General features: G+C 38.8%; 1 protein-coding gene across 5 annotated transcripts in view; it reads right to left on the reverse strand.

The window, feature by feature from the left end:
• STARD9 (StAR related lipid transfer domain containing 9) overlaps positions 1–16,532 on the reverse strand; it is a 122,323-nt gene that overhangs the window by 59,075 nt on the left and 46,716 nt on the right. For all 5 annotated transcript variants that reach the window (XM_005603100.4, XM_070238483.1, XM_070238491.1 and 2 more), the window contains 4 exons: positions 10,707–10,823; positions 9,562–9,594; positions 9,412–9,473; positions 7,677–7,789 (listed from right to left, as the gene is read on the reverse strand). In XM_005603100.4, coding sequence (XP_005603157.1) covers positions 7,677–7,789; positions 9,412–9,473; positions 9,562–9,594; positions 10,707–10,823 — 325 coding nt within the window. The remainder of the gene's footprint in view (positions 1–7,676; positions 7,790–9,411; positions 9,474–9,561; positions 9,595–10,706; positions 10,824–16,532) is intronic.

The following is a 16,532-nucleotide window of genomic DNA, read 5'->3' on the forward strand; positions in this document are numbered from 1 at the left end:
AGTAGATCTGGCAACATAAATGAAAATCAGCAAAAATAACAGGTAATAGAAAGAGACCTAAGAAAGATCTGGATGTAGGAGTTATCAATAATTTTAAAGTAACTCTGCTTATTATTTTCAAGGAGCTGAATGATTATAAAATTTCATAGAAAATTGGAAACTGTAATGAAATGATCAAATGGAGATTTGAGAAATGAAAAGTATTATAAGTGAAAATAAGAACTCAATATATAAGTTTAACAGCAGGTTAGACACAGCTGGAAAAAGACTTGTGAAAAGGAAGACAGGTTAGAAACATACATCCAAAATAAAACTCAGAGAGACAAAAGATAAAAAATATCAAAGACAGGACAAGAATCACAGAATATACAGAGAATAAGTCTAACATGTCTATAATTGGAGTTCCAAAAGGAGAGAGTGGGGTAAAAGCAATATTAGAAGAAGTAATGGCTAAGAAACGTCCAAAACTAATAAAAAGATATAAAACACAGATTCAAGAAGCCCAGCACAACTTAAAAAAAGAATCAAAATCTACCCCTAAGTACTTCGTGTTAAATTGTTGAAAACCAAAGACAAAGTAAAAAATCTTAAAAGAATTACTGAGTGATGACTTCTCAACAGGAACAGTGAAAGGCAGAAGACAATGGAATAATTTTTAATCGCTGAAAGAAAATAACCATCAACTTGATTCTATACTCAGTGAAATTCTCCTTCAAAAAAAAGAAGAAATAAAAACATTTTCAATCAGTTGAAGGCCAAGAGAACTGTCAATAGCAGACCCATACTAGAGGAAATACTACAGATCATTCTTGGGACTGAGGGAAAATGCCACAAAGAAGGCAGGAGATTGAAAAAAAAAAATTAAGAGCTACAAAAATGGCATGAAGTTAAGATGAGATAAATGGAGTTCAAGTCTTCTAAGGATATTTCATTATCTAGGAAGAGGTAAAATCACCAATTAATATTAGACTTTGATAAGTCAGTGATCCATGTTGTAACCTCTAGAGCAACTACTAAAATACAGAACATGTGTTAATAACAAGCTAATAGAGGAGAAATATGGAATAATTTAAAAATTAATCAACCCAAAAGAGAAGAACGTAGAGAATAAGGAACATAAAACAGGTGAGATAAAGAGAAAACAAAAGGTAATAGTGGACTTAAACCCAAATGAAATTAGTAATTACATTAAACAGACCACAATCTCAAAGAGCAAATTGTGACACTAGATAAAACAAAGCAAAAGCCAAATAAATATTTTCATAAGAAACTTATCTAAAATATATGGATACAGAAAAGCTGGAAAAAGATAAAAATGCCAACAACCAAAAAAAAGCTAGTGTAGTTACAGTAACATCTGACTTTTAGGCAAAAGCAATACTAGAGATAAAGAAGAATCCTTCACAATGATAAAAGGGTTCAATTCACCAGGAAGATTTAATAATTCTAATTTCATATGCACATAATAATAACGCCTCAAAATATATAGAACAAAAATTGACCGAAATAAAAGGAGAAAAAGACTATCTTAGCAGATTTTAACCCCTTTATTAGTATCTGATAAAATGAGCAGAAAAAAATTAGAGTTATAGATTTAAACAACACAATTAGCAAACTTGATAAATGGTAATATATAAATGCTACGCCCAACTACTGTACAATAATACGCATTATTTTCAAGCACACATGGAAAACTTACAAAAATGGACCATATGCTAGGCCACAAATCAAACTGTTCTATGTATACGTTTTTTAAATGAAATAATATAAAGTATGTTCTCTTAACACAATTCTATTAAAGTAGATACCCACGATAAAAATAGAACTAGAAAATGTCCAAATGTTTGAAAATTAAGAAATGCACTTCTAAATAATCCATGGGTCAAAAAAGAAATCATAATGAAAATTACATATTTTTTAAACTGAATACTGATGAAAATACTACACCTTAAAACATAGATAATGCAGCTAAAGCCATGCTTACAGAGAAATTTATAGCTGTAAATAAATACATTAGAAAAGAAGAAAGGATGAAAATAAACAAGCTAAGCATCCATCTCACAGAGGTAAACAAAATAAAATCAAGAAATTCAACTCAGAAAGTACAGGAATAAAATAATAAAAATACGAACAGAAATTAATAAATAGGAAATAAACTTACAATGAACGGAATCCACAAAGCCAAAAGTTGATTCTTTGAAAAGAATTAAAATTAATAAGCCCTTCACAGAACAAGAAAAAAGAGACAAGGTATAGATAACCAATGTTAGGAATGAAAAAAGAGACATCCTACATTTATTAAAAAGATAATAAGATATTTACTTTATGCAAATATATTTTTTAAATTTAGGAAAAATTGATTATTTTTTTAAGAAAAGCTACCAAAATTGATGCAATAAAAAAACAGAATATCTGAAAGAATCAAACCTATCATTTTAAACCTTCTTACAAAAAAATCCTCCAGACCCAGAAGGCTTTGTCAGCAAATTCTACCAATATTTAAGGAGGAAATAATCCAACCTTATGAAAAATCTGTCAGATTTTTAGAAAAAGAGGGAGCACCTCCCAGCTCATTTTAGGAAACAAACACAACCTTTATACCTAAACCTGACAAGGGAGAAAGGGAGAAACATAGGAGGAAGAAAAGAGGAACAGGACAAGGAAGACGATGATTACAGGCAAATTTTACTCTTCAACATAGATTCAACAACTCCAAACAAAATATCAGAAATCCAAACCCATAGAGGAAGGACCACATGAGGACCCAGTGAGAAGGCAGCCACCTACAAGCCAAGGAGAGAGGCCTCAGGAGAAACCAACCCTGCTGACACCTTGATCGTGGACTTCTAGCCTCCAGAGCTTTATTGAACATGTATGACGTCCTTGGCACCGTGAGAGGTGGCACCAAGGATAAACAGAAAAGTCACAATGCCAGCCCCTCCAGATACTAACAGTCTAATGGTGGCATCCTCAGTGTGAAGCTGTCTAGGAGGTAACCAGAGAGCTCAAGTCAAACACATTTAGAATTCCAGATCGTTGCCAGCACGACTGAGGGGGAATCATGGAATTCAAGAACTGAAGAAGATCATGTAGTTCTAAACCTTCTCAATCAATAGATGAGGAAAGAGGTCTATGGCAAATCACTAGCAGAAAAGGGGCCAGAATCCAGGGATTTTGTCTCAAACAGTTGCTTTATTTCTGCGCCTATAATGCTGTCTAAAGGAGATTAATAATTCATTCTTTTTATAATCTATTAAACTTCTAGAAAAAAAGAAAAGAAATCCAAATCCAGCAAAAAATAAAATGGATAATATAGCACAACTAGGTTGGGTCTGTTCCAGGAATGCAAGATTGCTATAACATTTAAAAATCAATCAGTACAATTTACCACATTAACAGGATAAAGGACAAAAATCATATAACACAGAACATTTGTAAAAATTCAGTAGCTATTTATATTTAAAAATTCTTAGCACCTCTTCCCTTTTCCTGAATAATGTAGTCTTAAAGTCATTAAGTGGAAGAGAGCAAAGCAGGCAACCACATCAGGGTGAGGGGGACCCGTGGTGACCCAGAGCACAGTGTCCAAGCCCGAGAGGAGTGAGGAGGGTGTCCACACAGAGGTGGCCTGGTATGGTGGAGTCACAGCCTAAGCAGGGTGAGAGGGTACCCATGCACAGGGAAGGCCTGGCACCAGAGTGGGGTGAAGAGGGTGACCACATGTGTGGCAGCCTGGCACAGAAAGAGCCTAAGCGGGCTGAAGAGAATACCCGCACATGGAATCAGCCCAGCGCAGGGTATCAAAGCCCAAGCAGGGTGAGCAGGCCGTCCACGTGTAGGGGTGGCCTACCAGGCAAAGTCAGAGCCCAAGCAAGGTGAGAAGGGCATCCCCCAGAGAGACTGGCAGGGTGAACAGGGCTTCCATGTAGGAATGGGAAGGAGGCCCAGCAAAGGGATACAAAGACCAAGAAGGGTACAAGGAAGGCACCTGCACAGTCGGGGTGGGGAGTAGGGACAGACGGCCCAGCACAGTGTCAGAACTTGGACATGGTGAGCAGGGCTTCCTGTGGTGAGGGGGCCCAGCACAAGCTGTCGAACCACTGCCAGGTGAGGCAGGCAGCCACATAAGAGAGAGGACAAGGAGACTGATTACACATAGGCAGCAGATAAAAGAAGTATTTCCACTGTTAAAGGAATTACAAACATGAAAAGGGAGAAACCCAGAATGAATCCTGCTGTGTCAGATTGGAACTGGAAGTACTGGTGTGAACACAAATTATTACCTAGCTCTGCCCACTCAGAGCGACTAGGAGTTGCAACATCTCAAAAGCAGTGAGCGTACCTAGCACCCAGATCTTGACTTCTAAACACTATTCTGCAATAAAAAGGACCAAGGTTCCTGGGAGAAATGGCTGATTCCAAGACTGAGGCAGGGAAAGTAGAAGATGAACCTGAAACATCAGAAAGCAAACAAGTGCTCAAAGAACGATGGTAATACATCAAAATGTCACAGAAGTGCACTTGAAGGGGATTCCATTGACTAAATCCAGGACAATTTGCACATCAAAATAAGAAAATAACAGTAACAGAAGGTAATCCAGTGAATAAAATCATTAAAAATAAAATAACCTACGAATAAAATAAGAAAGCATGAATCCATATTGACATAAATAAATGGAAAGTCTGATGAAGACATTTACATCGTTTCAAAGTACTGCTCCACAAAATACTTGTTGATTACAACAAGCAATTTCAGAATGAATAAGCCTGGTAGGTATCACCTTAAGCAACGAAACTAAAAATCACAAGTAATGCAACAAATCAAAATTGTGTGCCACTTGATGGTGTCAAGTTCATGAAAGTTAAAGAAAGACTGAAGAACATTAGAGAGACACCCCTAACTAAATGCAACCCATGATTCTCAAATGGACAATTATTGGGACAATTAATGAAACCTAAATAATGATAAATAATCTAAGGATTAGATGACAGTAATGTGTCAAAGTTAATTTCCTGATTTTGATGGTTGAGTTATAACTATAAGGGAGAACATTCTTACTTGTAGGAAAAACACCCTAAAATATTCAAGAGAGATGGGTTATTAGGTCAGCAATTTACTCTCAAATGGTTCTTTATACTGTACTTGCAACTTTTGCAAAAGTTTAAACTGTTTTAAAATTTTAAAATCTTAGAAAACTAAGAAAAAAGAGGGAATTCCTTTAATCTGCTAAGGCAGTGCTTACTCAAAGTTGGTCCACAATCTGGGGCCAGTTCTCAAACTGTTACTGGTGTGCAATGAGATAGGTACAGAAAATGAATGTTAGAAACCTTTATAACACCATGACCTTGGGTATGTGACCCAAGCTGCATGACCTTGCATGAGTTCATATCTTCTCTGGGTTTCAGATACTATGTCAATCAAAGAATCTATGATCATAAGTCTCCACAATGGACAAGATTCTGTCCCATTCCCCTCTTCCAGTCCTAGGCAAGGTTCCCAGTTTCAACTCTCCCGCAACTAGCTGTATGACTTTGGGATCGTCACTTAACTTCTTTCAGACCTCATCTTATTTTTTATGCAATAAGGACAGTTGGACTACATTTGAAGTCTCCTCTAGTTACTCCCTTCACCATCCTCCCAACAAAACATTCATATTAAAATATTAAATATTAAATTAAATTATTTTAAAATAATTTTAAATAATTAATTTTAAAATGAAAAGATGAGAAATTGTGACCCTACTGCATTAACTCAAGGTCTGACCTGAAGATATTGCTTTACACAGATATGTATATCCACAGTTTTACAGAGGAAATCCCAACTAGCTCCTAGAAAAGTAAATGGTATTTTTGTTGTTTCCAGGCTTCCGTTTATCATGAAACATTTGGGAAAAGACATGGGTAGCAGAATCAGTGACTGGCACATCATTAGCCATGCCCTGATCAGAGAAGAGACCTGCTCTTGATCTTTCATGTCCCTCTCCGGTTGGAATTTAAATTAGCATATTCCTAAGGGAATAGGGGCATAAAATTTACATGTTACTTCTTATGAGTGGCCTGAAAGGGTAAACACTTCCTCCACAAAAGAACCCCACTGTTCCTACTTAATGGCAAGACCTAGCCTAAAGGAGTAGGACAGATGGCACCAAACGCCAAATATCAGTGCTTGACGAGGAGGCAGCCCAGACCCTGCCCCATGCCCGCCAACTCCCCACCTCCATGACTATCACCACCAACGGAAGAAAAAGTACCTAGAAAAGGAGACTGACCTGGGAATCAGTCCAGGCCCTGCGGGATTCAGCACCATAGACCCAACCTTATTCCAGGCCGCTTTCCTCCCCATTCACCGTGCTTTAGACACACTGGCCTCCTCGAAACCACCAAGCCCTTCTCTCAGGGCTGTATCTCATGCTATTCCCTCCACCTGAAACACTCTTCCCCTCGCTACACCATTCTTCACAGGACTGGTTCCTGTATCCCCTCAGGATTCAGCTTAAAATGTTACCTCCTTACTCACACACCTCAACAACAAAAAATCAAACAACCCAATCACAAAATGGGCAGGGGACATGAACAGACATTTCTCCAAAGAAGATATACGGATGGCCAATAGACACATGAAAAGATGCTCATCATCACTAATCATTATGGAAATGCAAATCAAAACTACACTAAGATATCACCTTACACCTGTTAGAATGGCAAAAATATCCAAAACCAAGAGTGACAAACGTTGGCGAGGCTGTAGAGAAAAAGGAACCCTCATACACTGCTGGTGGGAATGCAAACTGGTGCAGCCACTATGGAAAACAGTACGGAGATTTCTCAAAAAGTTAAAAATAGAAATACCTTATGACCCAGCCATCCCACTACTGGGTATCTATCCTAAGAACCTGAAATCAGCAATTGCAAAAGTCCCATGCACCCCTATGTTCATCGCAGCATTATTCCCAATAGCAAAGTCATGGAACCAACCTAAGTGCCCAGCAACTGATGATTGGATAAAGAAGATATGGTGTATATATATATACAATGGAATACTACTCAGCCATAAAAAAGGACAAAGTCGTCCCATTCACAACAACATGGATAGACCTTGAGGGTATTATGTTGAGTGAAATAAGCCAGACAGAGAAAGATGAACTCTGTATGACTCCACTCATGGGTGGTAGTTAACATATAGACAAAGAGAACTGATCGGTGGTTACCAGGGGAAAGGGTGGATGGGGGGAGGGCACTAGGAGTGAAGTAGTGTACCTACAACATGACTAATAATGATGTACAACTGTAATTTCACAAGGTTGTTAACTATCATAATCTTAATAAAAAAAAAAAATGTTACCTCCTTGGAGAAGCTTTTCCTGACTGCCCCATGAAGATGGGTCACCTATACCACCCAAAGTTCTTCTCCATCACTACATCTATTTATTTTTTAATTGGCTTTTTATCACAACTTGTAATCAAGTGCTTGTTTTCTGACTCACCCCCACAAGACTGTAAGCTTTCCTGTGAGGGCGGGACTGCCTTTTCTATTTATTGGTACATATCCAGTGTCCAGCACAGTAGCTGGCACATAGTAAGTATTCATCGTACGTTTGTTGAATGAATTATTGACCATTAGGAGAGCTTCCCTGGCTTCAGTTTTGTCTCAGACCTCTAGCACCACAGTGGCTCACCTTGTACATAGGGCCCCATCTCTGGATGCTCCCTGACCCGCAGAGGGTAGGACTTTTTTTTATTAGATCGCTTCAACAGATCCCGCACCCGTTCATTATAGATTTCTAGGAAACTAGAGACAAGTAGAAAAAGGCACATAATTAGATTTTGAAAAATGGTGACATATTTTCAAAATTAAATTGTGAAAAAAGGTAACTAATTTTGGAAAAGGTAGGAAAAACACTAAGCCAAGAACCAGAAGGTCCTAGGTTCTTGTTCCATTTCTACCTCTGACACTCTAAGAACTTGATCACGCTGGGGTTCCCCCTGGAGTCTCTTTCCGCATGCGTATGATAGGGTTTTTAGCATTGGCTGTCAGCACTTCACTGTTTTAGGTTTACACTGTCAGTGGCGATTCAAGTTTAGCCTTCAAGAGGCTATTTCAGCATGGCTTTAGGGCGTGCTGCCATCAGCCTGTGCCTTGATCAGGCCACCACAGCACAGAGTCTATAAGCTGGTTTCTTGAAGTGGTTTTCAAATGTTGTTCTGTGAAGGCATCTCAAAGGCCACTGCTGAGCAATGAGGGAAGGTAAGTGAGAAGTGTTCTGGTCCCTACTCCTAATTTAAGTAGGACAATTCTTACCTTACCGGTTTTATACACCAGGATTCCATATAAGATATATTCTAATCTTATAGGTATCTACCGGCATTTTACTCCTTTTTAAAATAACACAGCTACAATCCTTTATTAAAATCAGTAAAGATTTTGTTAAATAAGAAAGCAGACTTTTCACAGAAGGGTCTTCCTCACCAGAACACGAACACATGCCTGTGGAGCCAGCAGCCAGAAAAAAGGTCTCCAGCTCAAAGCTGAACTCTACGCAGTCTTCTTATAAATTATTTCTCCCTAACCTTCTTATATCTGGATACAGGAACCCCAGCTGTCTCTTTCAATAGTGGTTCCCACATTTCATGGACAGTAAAACATTTAATATATATGTGTGTGTATATATAGACACATATACATATATACACACACACACACATACATATAAGTTTGCAAATTTTTACTTTGCAAACTTAAAAATGTAAAAATAATGTTTGCAATCATTTAACTTTAAAAAAGGACATTTATTCTTTCTGGGGTGATGAAAATGTTCTAGAATTAGGTAATGATGATGTTCAGACAATCATATAAATGTCATAAAAATCACTGAACTATACACTTTAAGAGCGTGAATTTTATGGTACATGAATTATATCTCAATTTTTTTTAAAGTACATTGAACACCAGAAAAATAGAATACAGACAAATTAAGAGCAGTTAGTAACCTCATGCCAACATTTTCACTACAGACTGGTTAAAACTTCATCTTGAAGTAGCCAGCCCTAGTCTGAGTACTAGAGTTTGGGAAGTACTGTCCTGGAGAACAACCCAGTTAGGAGGCTGGAAGAGAAATTCCAAAAGCTAGCGGGACGCTGTACAGAAAGCAAAGGAAAGGAAACCAGAGAGCCAGGGCAAGCTAGTCCACAGAAGGAGACACCTATTTGTTAAGCCTGAGGATAAGAATTATGTCTCCTACAACCCAAGGACCCAAGTACATTTCTTATCTCCTTGTACTGCAAGATAGTTCTGTTGTGGCTTTTTTCCAGTCCTCCATTTGATTCCGGAAGAAAAGAGAGGACAGCTGAACATGCTAGAGTTTGGAGTGGAAATAAAAACATTTCAGGTCCCAGAGCCTGACAGGTTCTTACCTCACTTTTATCCTACAGGAGGAAGGTGGTGGGGCATAGTCTTCATCCCTGATGAAGAGACCCTGCACAAACCAGAGGGTTGGGTTTCATTGAAGGGAGTGTACAAAGGAGACCTACTTTGACGGGATCCAGTCAAAAGAGAGTCTATACCTCACATATCCGTGGTGTCAGCCCAACAGAGGCCTAGAAAACAGAAGAAAGGAAAGTATTACTGTTCACTCACGGTGATGTTCTCCTCTCAACACCCAGGAACCATCCTCAGCATGGGGGTAGGTACATGGGTTCCTTGTGCTAGCCTCTTCACTTTAGGCAGTTTCACTGGTGGTTATGTAGAGAACTCTATTTGCCAGTGTTCTCAAGAGACAGTCACGGGAGGAATGCACCAGATGAGAGGCCAATCATCACCATAAGAAGGACGAGAGGAGAAGCTAGCAAACCCATGCAATGAAGGTTACGTCCTTCTTGGATAAAACCATTTTACCACTGTGGTCCCTCCCAGAACCCTACCTCCTATCCCTGCACACACAGGAGGACTAAAGTACATGGCGCTCAAACTATACATTTAGAGAGAAGAGGCTTCTTTTTCATCTTGAATCCATTTCTAACTTGTACTCAGGTTAAGGACTTTACACCCTTGGTTTAGTGGGCATTTTCTTCTTTTAATTTCATATATATATAATCCCACTAAACATGGACATAGAAAGCAATGAGCTGGGCCCAAGGAAGCAGGGATAATCTTTCAGCAGAAATCATGTACTAGAGAATGTCCCTGTGTAGTGCTATCTCTCACCCTCTCAACCCATACATCTCACCAGAGTACTTCTAAACCTAAAAACAAAGAGGTATTCTTAAGGAACTCTACCCTCCTAATTTTCCCATCCCAGGAGTTGGGTTCCCCTGCTTCTTTCTAACACATGTAGTCCCATTTATGCTCAGCCCTAACCAGCACTTAAGATTCAGTCAGGGTCTTGTCCACATCAAAAAGTTAAAAAGCTTCAAGTAACGAACTTGAAAACGATACGAGAAATTCAGAAGGACTGACAAATCAGCTTCATCAAAGGGAGGTGTAAAATTCCAAGGTTCTTCAGGGTTTAATAAAGAGGGGCTAATTATTCAAAGTTTACCTTTCAATTAAAGGGCTGAGAAACCCATTCTTAATACAGAAGGGCCCATTAAATCTTGTTAAAGTTGACTGTCTATGCAACTCACATCCTATCTCTCAGTGGCAAGGACAGCGCAAGATTCAGGCTTGCTGTGGCATTAGGAAGATACCACATTCCAGAACCAATACTCACTGGGGTCCCTAGCATGGTGTATGTCTTCCCGGAGCCTGTCTGCCCATAGGCAAAAAGGCATATGTTGTAGCCTTTGGCAGCTCCAGACAGTACTTCAGTCCCCAAATCCTGGAATACCTGCAACAACAAAAGTAGAGAGCATGTCACTGTGGTCCTTTTTCCTACAGCGTATTTAGAATTATTTTTTAATCTAAAAATATTATTAGATGTTTCAAACATATATGACTATAAATTCTCCATTTCACAAAAATCGATTCAGTTTCAGAAAAAGATCACTAAGGAAAATTCATTCATTCAGTCAGTCAGTCAAATATTTTTTAAAGTGCTCACTGTAGGCTGGCTACAATGCTAGACACTGAAAATACAAAATCGATATGTCCCTAATCTTAAGGCAAAGAGTCTGGGAGAAAGGCAAAGACATGCAAGCAAATTAGTGAAGAAAGACCACGCACAGTACTTCTTTTTCCTTCCCATTATAAGAAAATGATTAAGGGCCGGCCCCGCGGCCGAGTGGTTCAGTTCGTGCACTCCGCTTTGGCGACCCAGGGTTTCGCCAGTTCGGATCCTAGGTGCGGATATGGCACCACTCATCAGGCCATGCTGAGGTGGCATCCCACATGCCACAACTAGAAGGACCCACAACTAAAAATACACAGCTATGTACCGGGGGCGCTTTGGGAAGAGAAAGGAAAAATAAAATCTTTTTTAAAAAAATGATTAATATGGTTAATCAAGTAAAGCTACAATGAAATATTGCCTGGTAACATATCATACAAATTCAGAGTTTCAGGATAACTCAGAGAGGATCAGTTAAGCCCAGAAGTTAGAAAGGAGTTCCCCCTGTGGGTCAATTTCCTATATGCTCCCTCCTCAGATCGATCCTAACAGCTGACTGGTTCTGCTGGTCACTCATCTCGGTGGTGGCCAGTTTTAGTGAATCAGAAACATCTAGAGGTCCTGATGTGAAAAACCCTGCATTTTGTGTACTGCCTGAAAGTCCTATTGGACTCTGTTAGGTGGCAGACCATGGTCTCAGGAAAAAGCAGCCAGGCTTATGGGGAAGACACAGCTTCCCAGTTCAAGCAATCCTCAGCAGAATGCCACATGGACATCTACACACCATGGCTGGTACGGTGGACAATTACCCTTTGTATCGTTTTTGCTCAGCATCCAAAATATTTGGGTGGAATCTCTAAGAGTGTCAGTCCCCTTGGGAAGCAGGGCCCACCTGCACACAACAGAAGCCAAACACGCCAGATACTCCTCTCCACCTCCTGGCACCTAACATGTGAAACAAGGCCCACCAACTAAGTGTTCCTACTTGGAATTTTGAAAGAATGACATAAAAACAAAGGAATAGTTGCTAAATTCTCCATGGTGACACTGAGAGTGCAATAGCACTGCATCCTGAGCACACAGTGGTGCAAGTGCCAAGTGTGGTACTCAGTTCAGACTGTTTCGTGACATGGCTTTGCCTGGCTTCCCTGCTACCTAGAGTCTCATGGTTTCCTGCCTATTTTTTTTAACTTTCCCTTCAATTCTGTGAACTACCTGATATGGTTCCAAATTGGAATGTGGTTCTTACACTTCATAGCTGTGTGATCTTGGGCAAGTTACTTAAACTTTGTAAGCCACAGTTTCTCTATCTGTAAAGTGGATATCTTGTATCTATCTCACAGGTTTGTTGTGAAGATTAAATGAGATAATGCATGTAACTAGGGACGAAGATAGGAGTTGCTGACTTAAGACTACACTACCCTGTTCTATGTTTTAGCAGCTGCAGTTAGGCTTCTTAGCCAGTGAACTATTTATGTTTTGTTTGTTTTTTAAAGCTTCTAATATTCAGGCACAGGGCCAAAAGAACCCGGGGAGCAGTGAAAAATCTGGGCCTTGTACCCTTCCTACCTCCTTCCCCAATCCCCCTCCCAGCTCTGTGCTTCTCCCTCTCCATTCCTTCATTTCTATATTAGCAAAGCTGATCATTGGGCAGGGTTCTCTTTGCCTCCTGACATCTGTCTGGGTTAAATTCCCAAGGACTGAAGGAGGAGGGTCATTTCTCTTCATCAGACCCCTTGAGTTGGCTGCCATCCATTCACTAGTTGGAAAATGTTCCACAAAACTCAACCTTTCTCTCTAGTGCCCCAGCAAGAAGTGAGAACAGAGGTGCAGACAGAGCAAGGCCACAACTAGCCTAAATGTTATTTCCTCCCATCACTCACACACAGCTGAACAGACAGAGCTCAGTGGACTGTGAATGAAAACACCAGAATGTTACTTTGTCCATGTTTTTATCCAAATTCAAATAACTGCCGAGAGGTTTTATGAAAAACATCTTTGAAAATACCATTCTCACTCAACAGTAAAAGATGTCAACAGGCAAAACCAGTTGGCTGCAAACCTGGAATTGGTGGAAACTGTTAAGATGCAGCTACCATTGTTGAAGAACTGTGAATCTTAGCTCATCATAAGTTCTGGCTAAAAGCATAGCCCTAAACAGAGTACAACAGAACCAGACGACACTGTGGTCCATTCTTACCATGATAATATAATGAAACAGACAGAAACAGCTAATTGTGAATACTAAGAACAGTTTGAAGGCTAAAATAAGCCACAAAAAGGCAATCTATAAAGCTACAGGGTCCAGGCTTAGGAGGAGAAATGGGCAGTGTGACTTTTTTTTCTGGAGTATAAGTAGATGAAAGCATTAAATAGATTAATTATATGTAATACAGCACTTCCAGTCTTTTTCAGCATTAGCTAGAAAAGGCACAGCCCACTGGATGCTGCTATATCGGGACTTCCAACACGTGAAGCCAAGACAAAAGCCCTAGTAATACCCATTTCCTAAGGGCAACTGAATCCAGGAATCAAAATTTTTAAAAAATGTTCTCAAAAGAGTGAAGAAACAAATCACAGACTGAAAGAAAATATTTGCAAAAGACATGTTTAATAAAGGACTGCTATCCAAAATATACAAAGAACTCTTAAAACTCAACAATAAGAAAACGAACAACCCAACTAAAAGATGCACAGAAGATCTGAACAGACACCTCACCAAAGACGACATACAGCTGGCAAATAAGCATATGAAAAAACGCTCAACATCGCACATCATCAAGGCTGCAACTTAAAACAAGGAGATACCACCACACACCCATAAGAATGACCAAAATCCAGAGGACTGACAACAACAAACGCTGATGAGGATGTGGAACAACAGGAACTCTCATTCATTGCTGGTGGGAATGCAAAATGGTACAGCCACTTTGGCAGTTTTTTACAAAACTAAGCATACTCTTACCACACAATCCAGCTATGGCACTTGTTGGTATTTACCCAAATGAGTCGAAAGCTTACGTCCACACAAAAATTGCACACGGATGTTTACAGCAGCTTTATTTATAACTGCCAAAACTTGGAAGCAACCAAGATGTTCTTCATTAGGTTAATGGATAAATAAACTGTGGTACATCCAGACAACGGAATATCGTGAACTAAAAACAAATGAGCTATCAAGCCATGAAAAGACATGAAGGAACCGTAAAGGTCTATTTTTAAGTGAAAGACGCCAATCTGAAAAGTCTACATACTATATGATTCCAACTATATGACATTCTGGAAAAGGTAAAACTATGGAGACAGTAAAAAGATCAGTGGTTGCCACCAGTTGGGGGGAGGGAAAGATGACAGGTGGAGCACAGAGGATCTTTAGGGCACTGAAACTATTTGAGATGATACTATAATGATGTATAATACGTCATTATACATTCGTCAAACCCATAAAACGCAAAAACCAAGAATGAACCCTAATGTAAACTATGGACACTGGGTGATAATGATGTGTCAATCCACATAGGTTCATTGATTGTAACAAATGTACCACTCCGGTGTGCAATATTGATAGCTGGGGAACAGGAGGTACAAGGGATCCCTTTCTACTTTGTGCTCAGTTTTGCTGTGAACTTAAAACTGCTCTAACAAATGAAGTCTATTTTTAAAAAATAAGATCAACAAGATAAATTTTAAGGGATGGACCTCCCCGATATCAGCAACATTATAAGACATACCTTTCTTGAAACCAGCTAGAATCAACAACGTCTCTGGAGATTTCATGATGACTGTTTAAGGTCCAAGAATAATGGCTGCCCTGTATTTCCCTAAAAGAATTTTTCACTGATAGATTTTTTTTCCTTGCTTGTTTTTGGTAGATCTGTAGTTCTTTCTATTATATACTATGTTCTCTAAACCCCAAGTAGACTCGTAACAAAAAATCTGTGTCTTCAATGTAGGATGAGAAAGGGTTCAAAATAACGAAATAAATATTGATTTCAAATACAGCTATCAGAAACAGTCAAATGAGTGAGAAGAGGGACATGTCAAAGCAGTCAAAAAACTTAGTTAAAAAAATCTAAAAACTAACTATCTGTTAGCAGGAACCTTTAAACTGGAAAATAATTCTAGACAACTGCTAGAAACTTCAAACACATTTTCACTAAGACTGTTAGCTACTCGGGAAAACCTCAAGTAACTCAGAGTTGTACTTACACTTATCACACAGATGGTGAGATAAGGCTCATACTATTTGTGGATCTACTGACCCATCCTCTCTCCAAATTGTGGTAGTACCACAGAAAAGTAGGGCTCAGAACCTGTTATTTGAAGAGACAGCATTCATGTAAAATATATAACTTAATGGGGCCTGGAGTTGGGGAAAGGGCTTAGAATGATTCTCTTCCTCTAAACAGCTATACTTATAGTTTAATCATTAAGAACACAGGCTTTGCAACGTTCTGTTCTGGGTTCAAAACCTGGCTCTTTGGGCAAGTAACCCTACCTCAGTTTCCTCATCTGTGAAATGGAGACAAAAACAGAATCTAAAACTCAGAGATTTTGAGAGGATTAACTGTGTTAATATGTGCAAAGCCTTTAGAAGCATATCTGGGACAAAGTAAGCACTAAGTAAGCGCAAGCTTTTATTGTTACCACACTTTATTTTTTCATTTTTCTGTATAAGGGACTACTCAAAAGAATCATCTTTCTCTCTGGTACTCTCATATATTTTAAGGGGAACCATGTACTTATTTTGAAAATAGATACCTGAATACAGATACCACAGCTAATATGTCCCAACTTCACATAGATACCTTTTGAACAACTTCTACCTTCTATCCTGTTAAAGCAAAAAAATAATTTTAACTCTTTCTTCATATCTTGAAGCTTTTGCTAGGACCTAGGGATTATTCTCTGCCTTTCATAAACATGAAAATCACGTCACTGAGAGGGAGGTTACCCATCCAACTAAACACACGAAGTCCTTGGCCCTTAATACTTTCCCACAGAAAGGCTTCATACATTTTTTTTTAATTGAGGTATAATTGACATAACATTATATTAGTTTCAGCTGTGCAACATGATTTGATATTTGTATATATTGCAAAATGGTCACCACAATAAGTCCAGTTAACATCCATCACCATAAATAGTTACAAAATTTTTTTCTCACAATGAGAACTTTCAAGATCTACTCTCCTAGCTACTTTCAAATATGCAATACGGTATTATTAACCACAGTCACCATGCTGTACATCATATCCCATCACTTACTCATTTTACAACTGGAAATTTGCACTTTTTGACTCACACATTTCTATTATAAAATGAAATTGCTAGTATAAACTAAGATTTTTCATACAGAAAAGAAATTCTTCACCAGTTTTTGTTAAGTTACCTAAAGAAATATATATGAGAAAATGGCTTTAAATTCTATGATATATTCTGTTTAAATGGACTTTAAATATTACTTATCTCTCTTGGTCTATAACTCCA

This window comes from Equus caballus, chromosome 1, assembly GCF_041296265.1.
Source record: "Equus caballus isolate H_3958 breed thoroughbred chromosome 1, TB-T2T, whole genome shotgun sequence".
Classification (NCBI taxonomy): domain Eukaryota; kingdom Metazoa; phylum Chordata; class Mammalia; order Perissodactyla; family Equidae; genus Equus; species Equus caballus.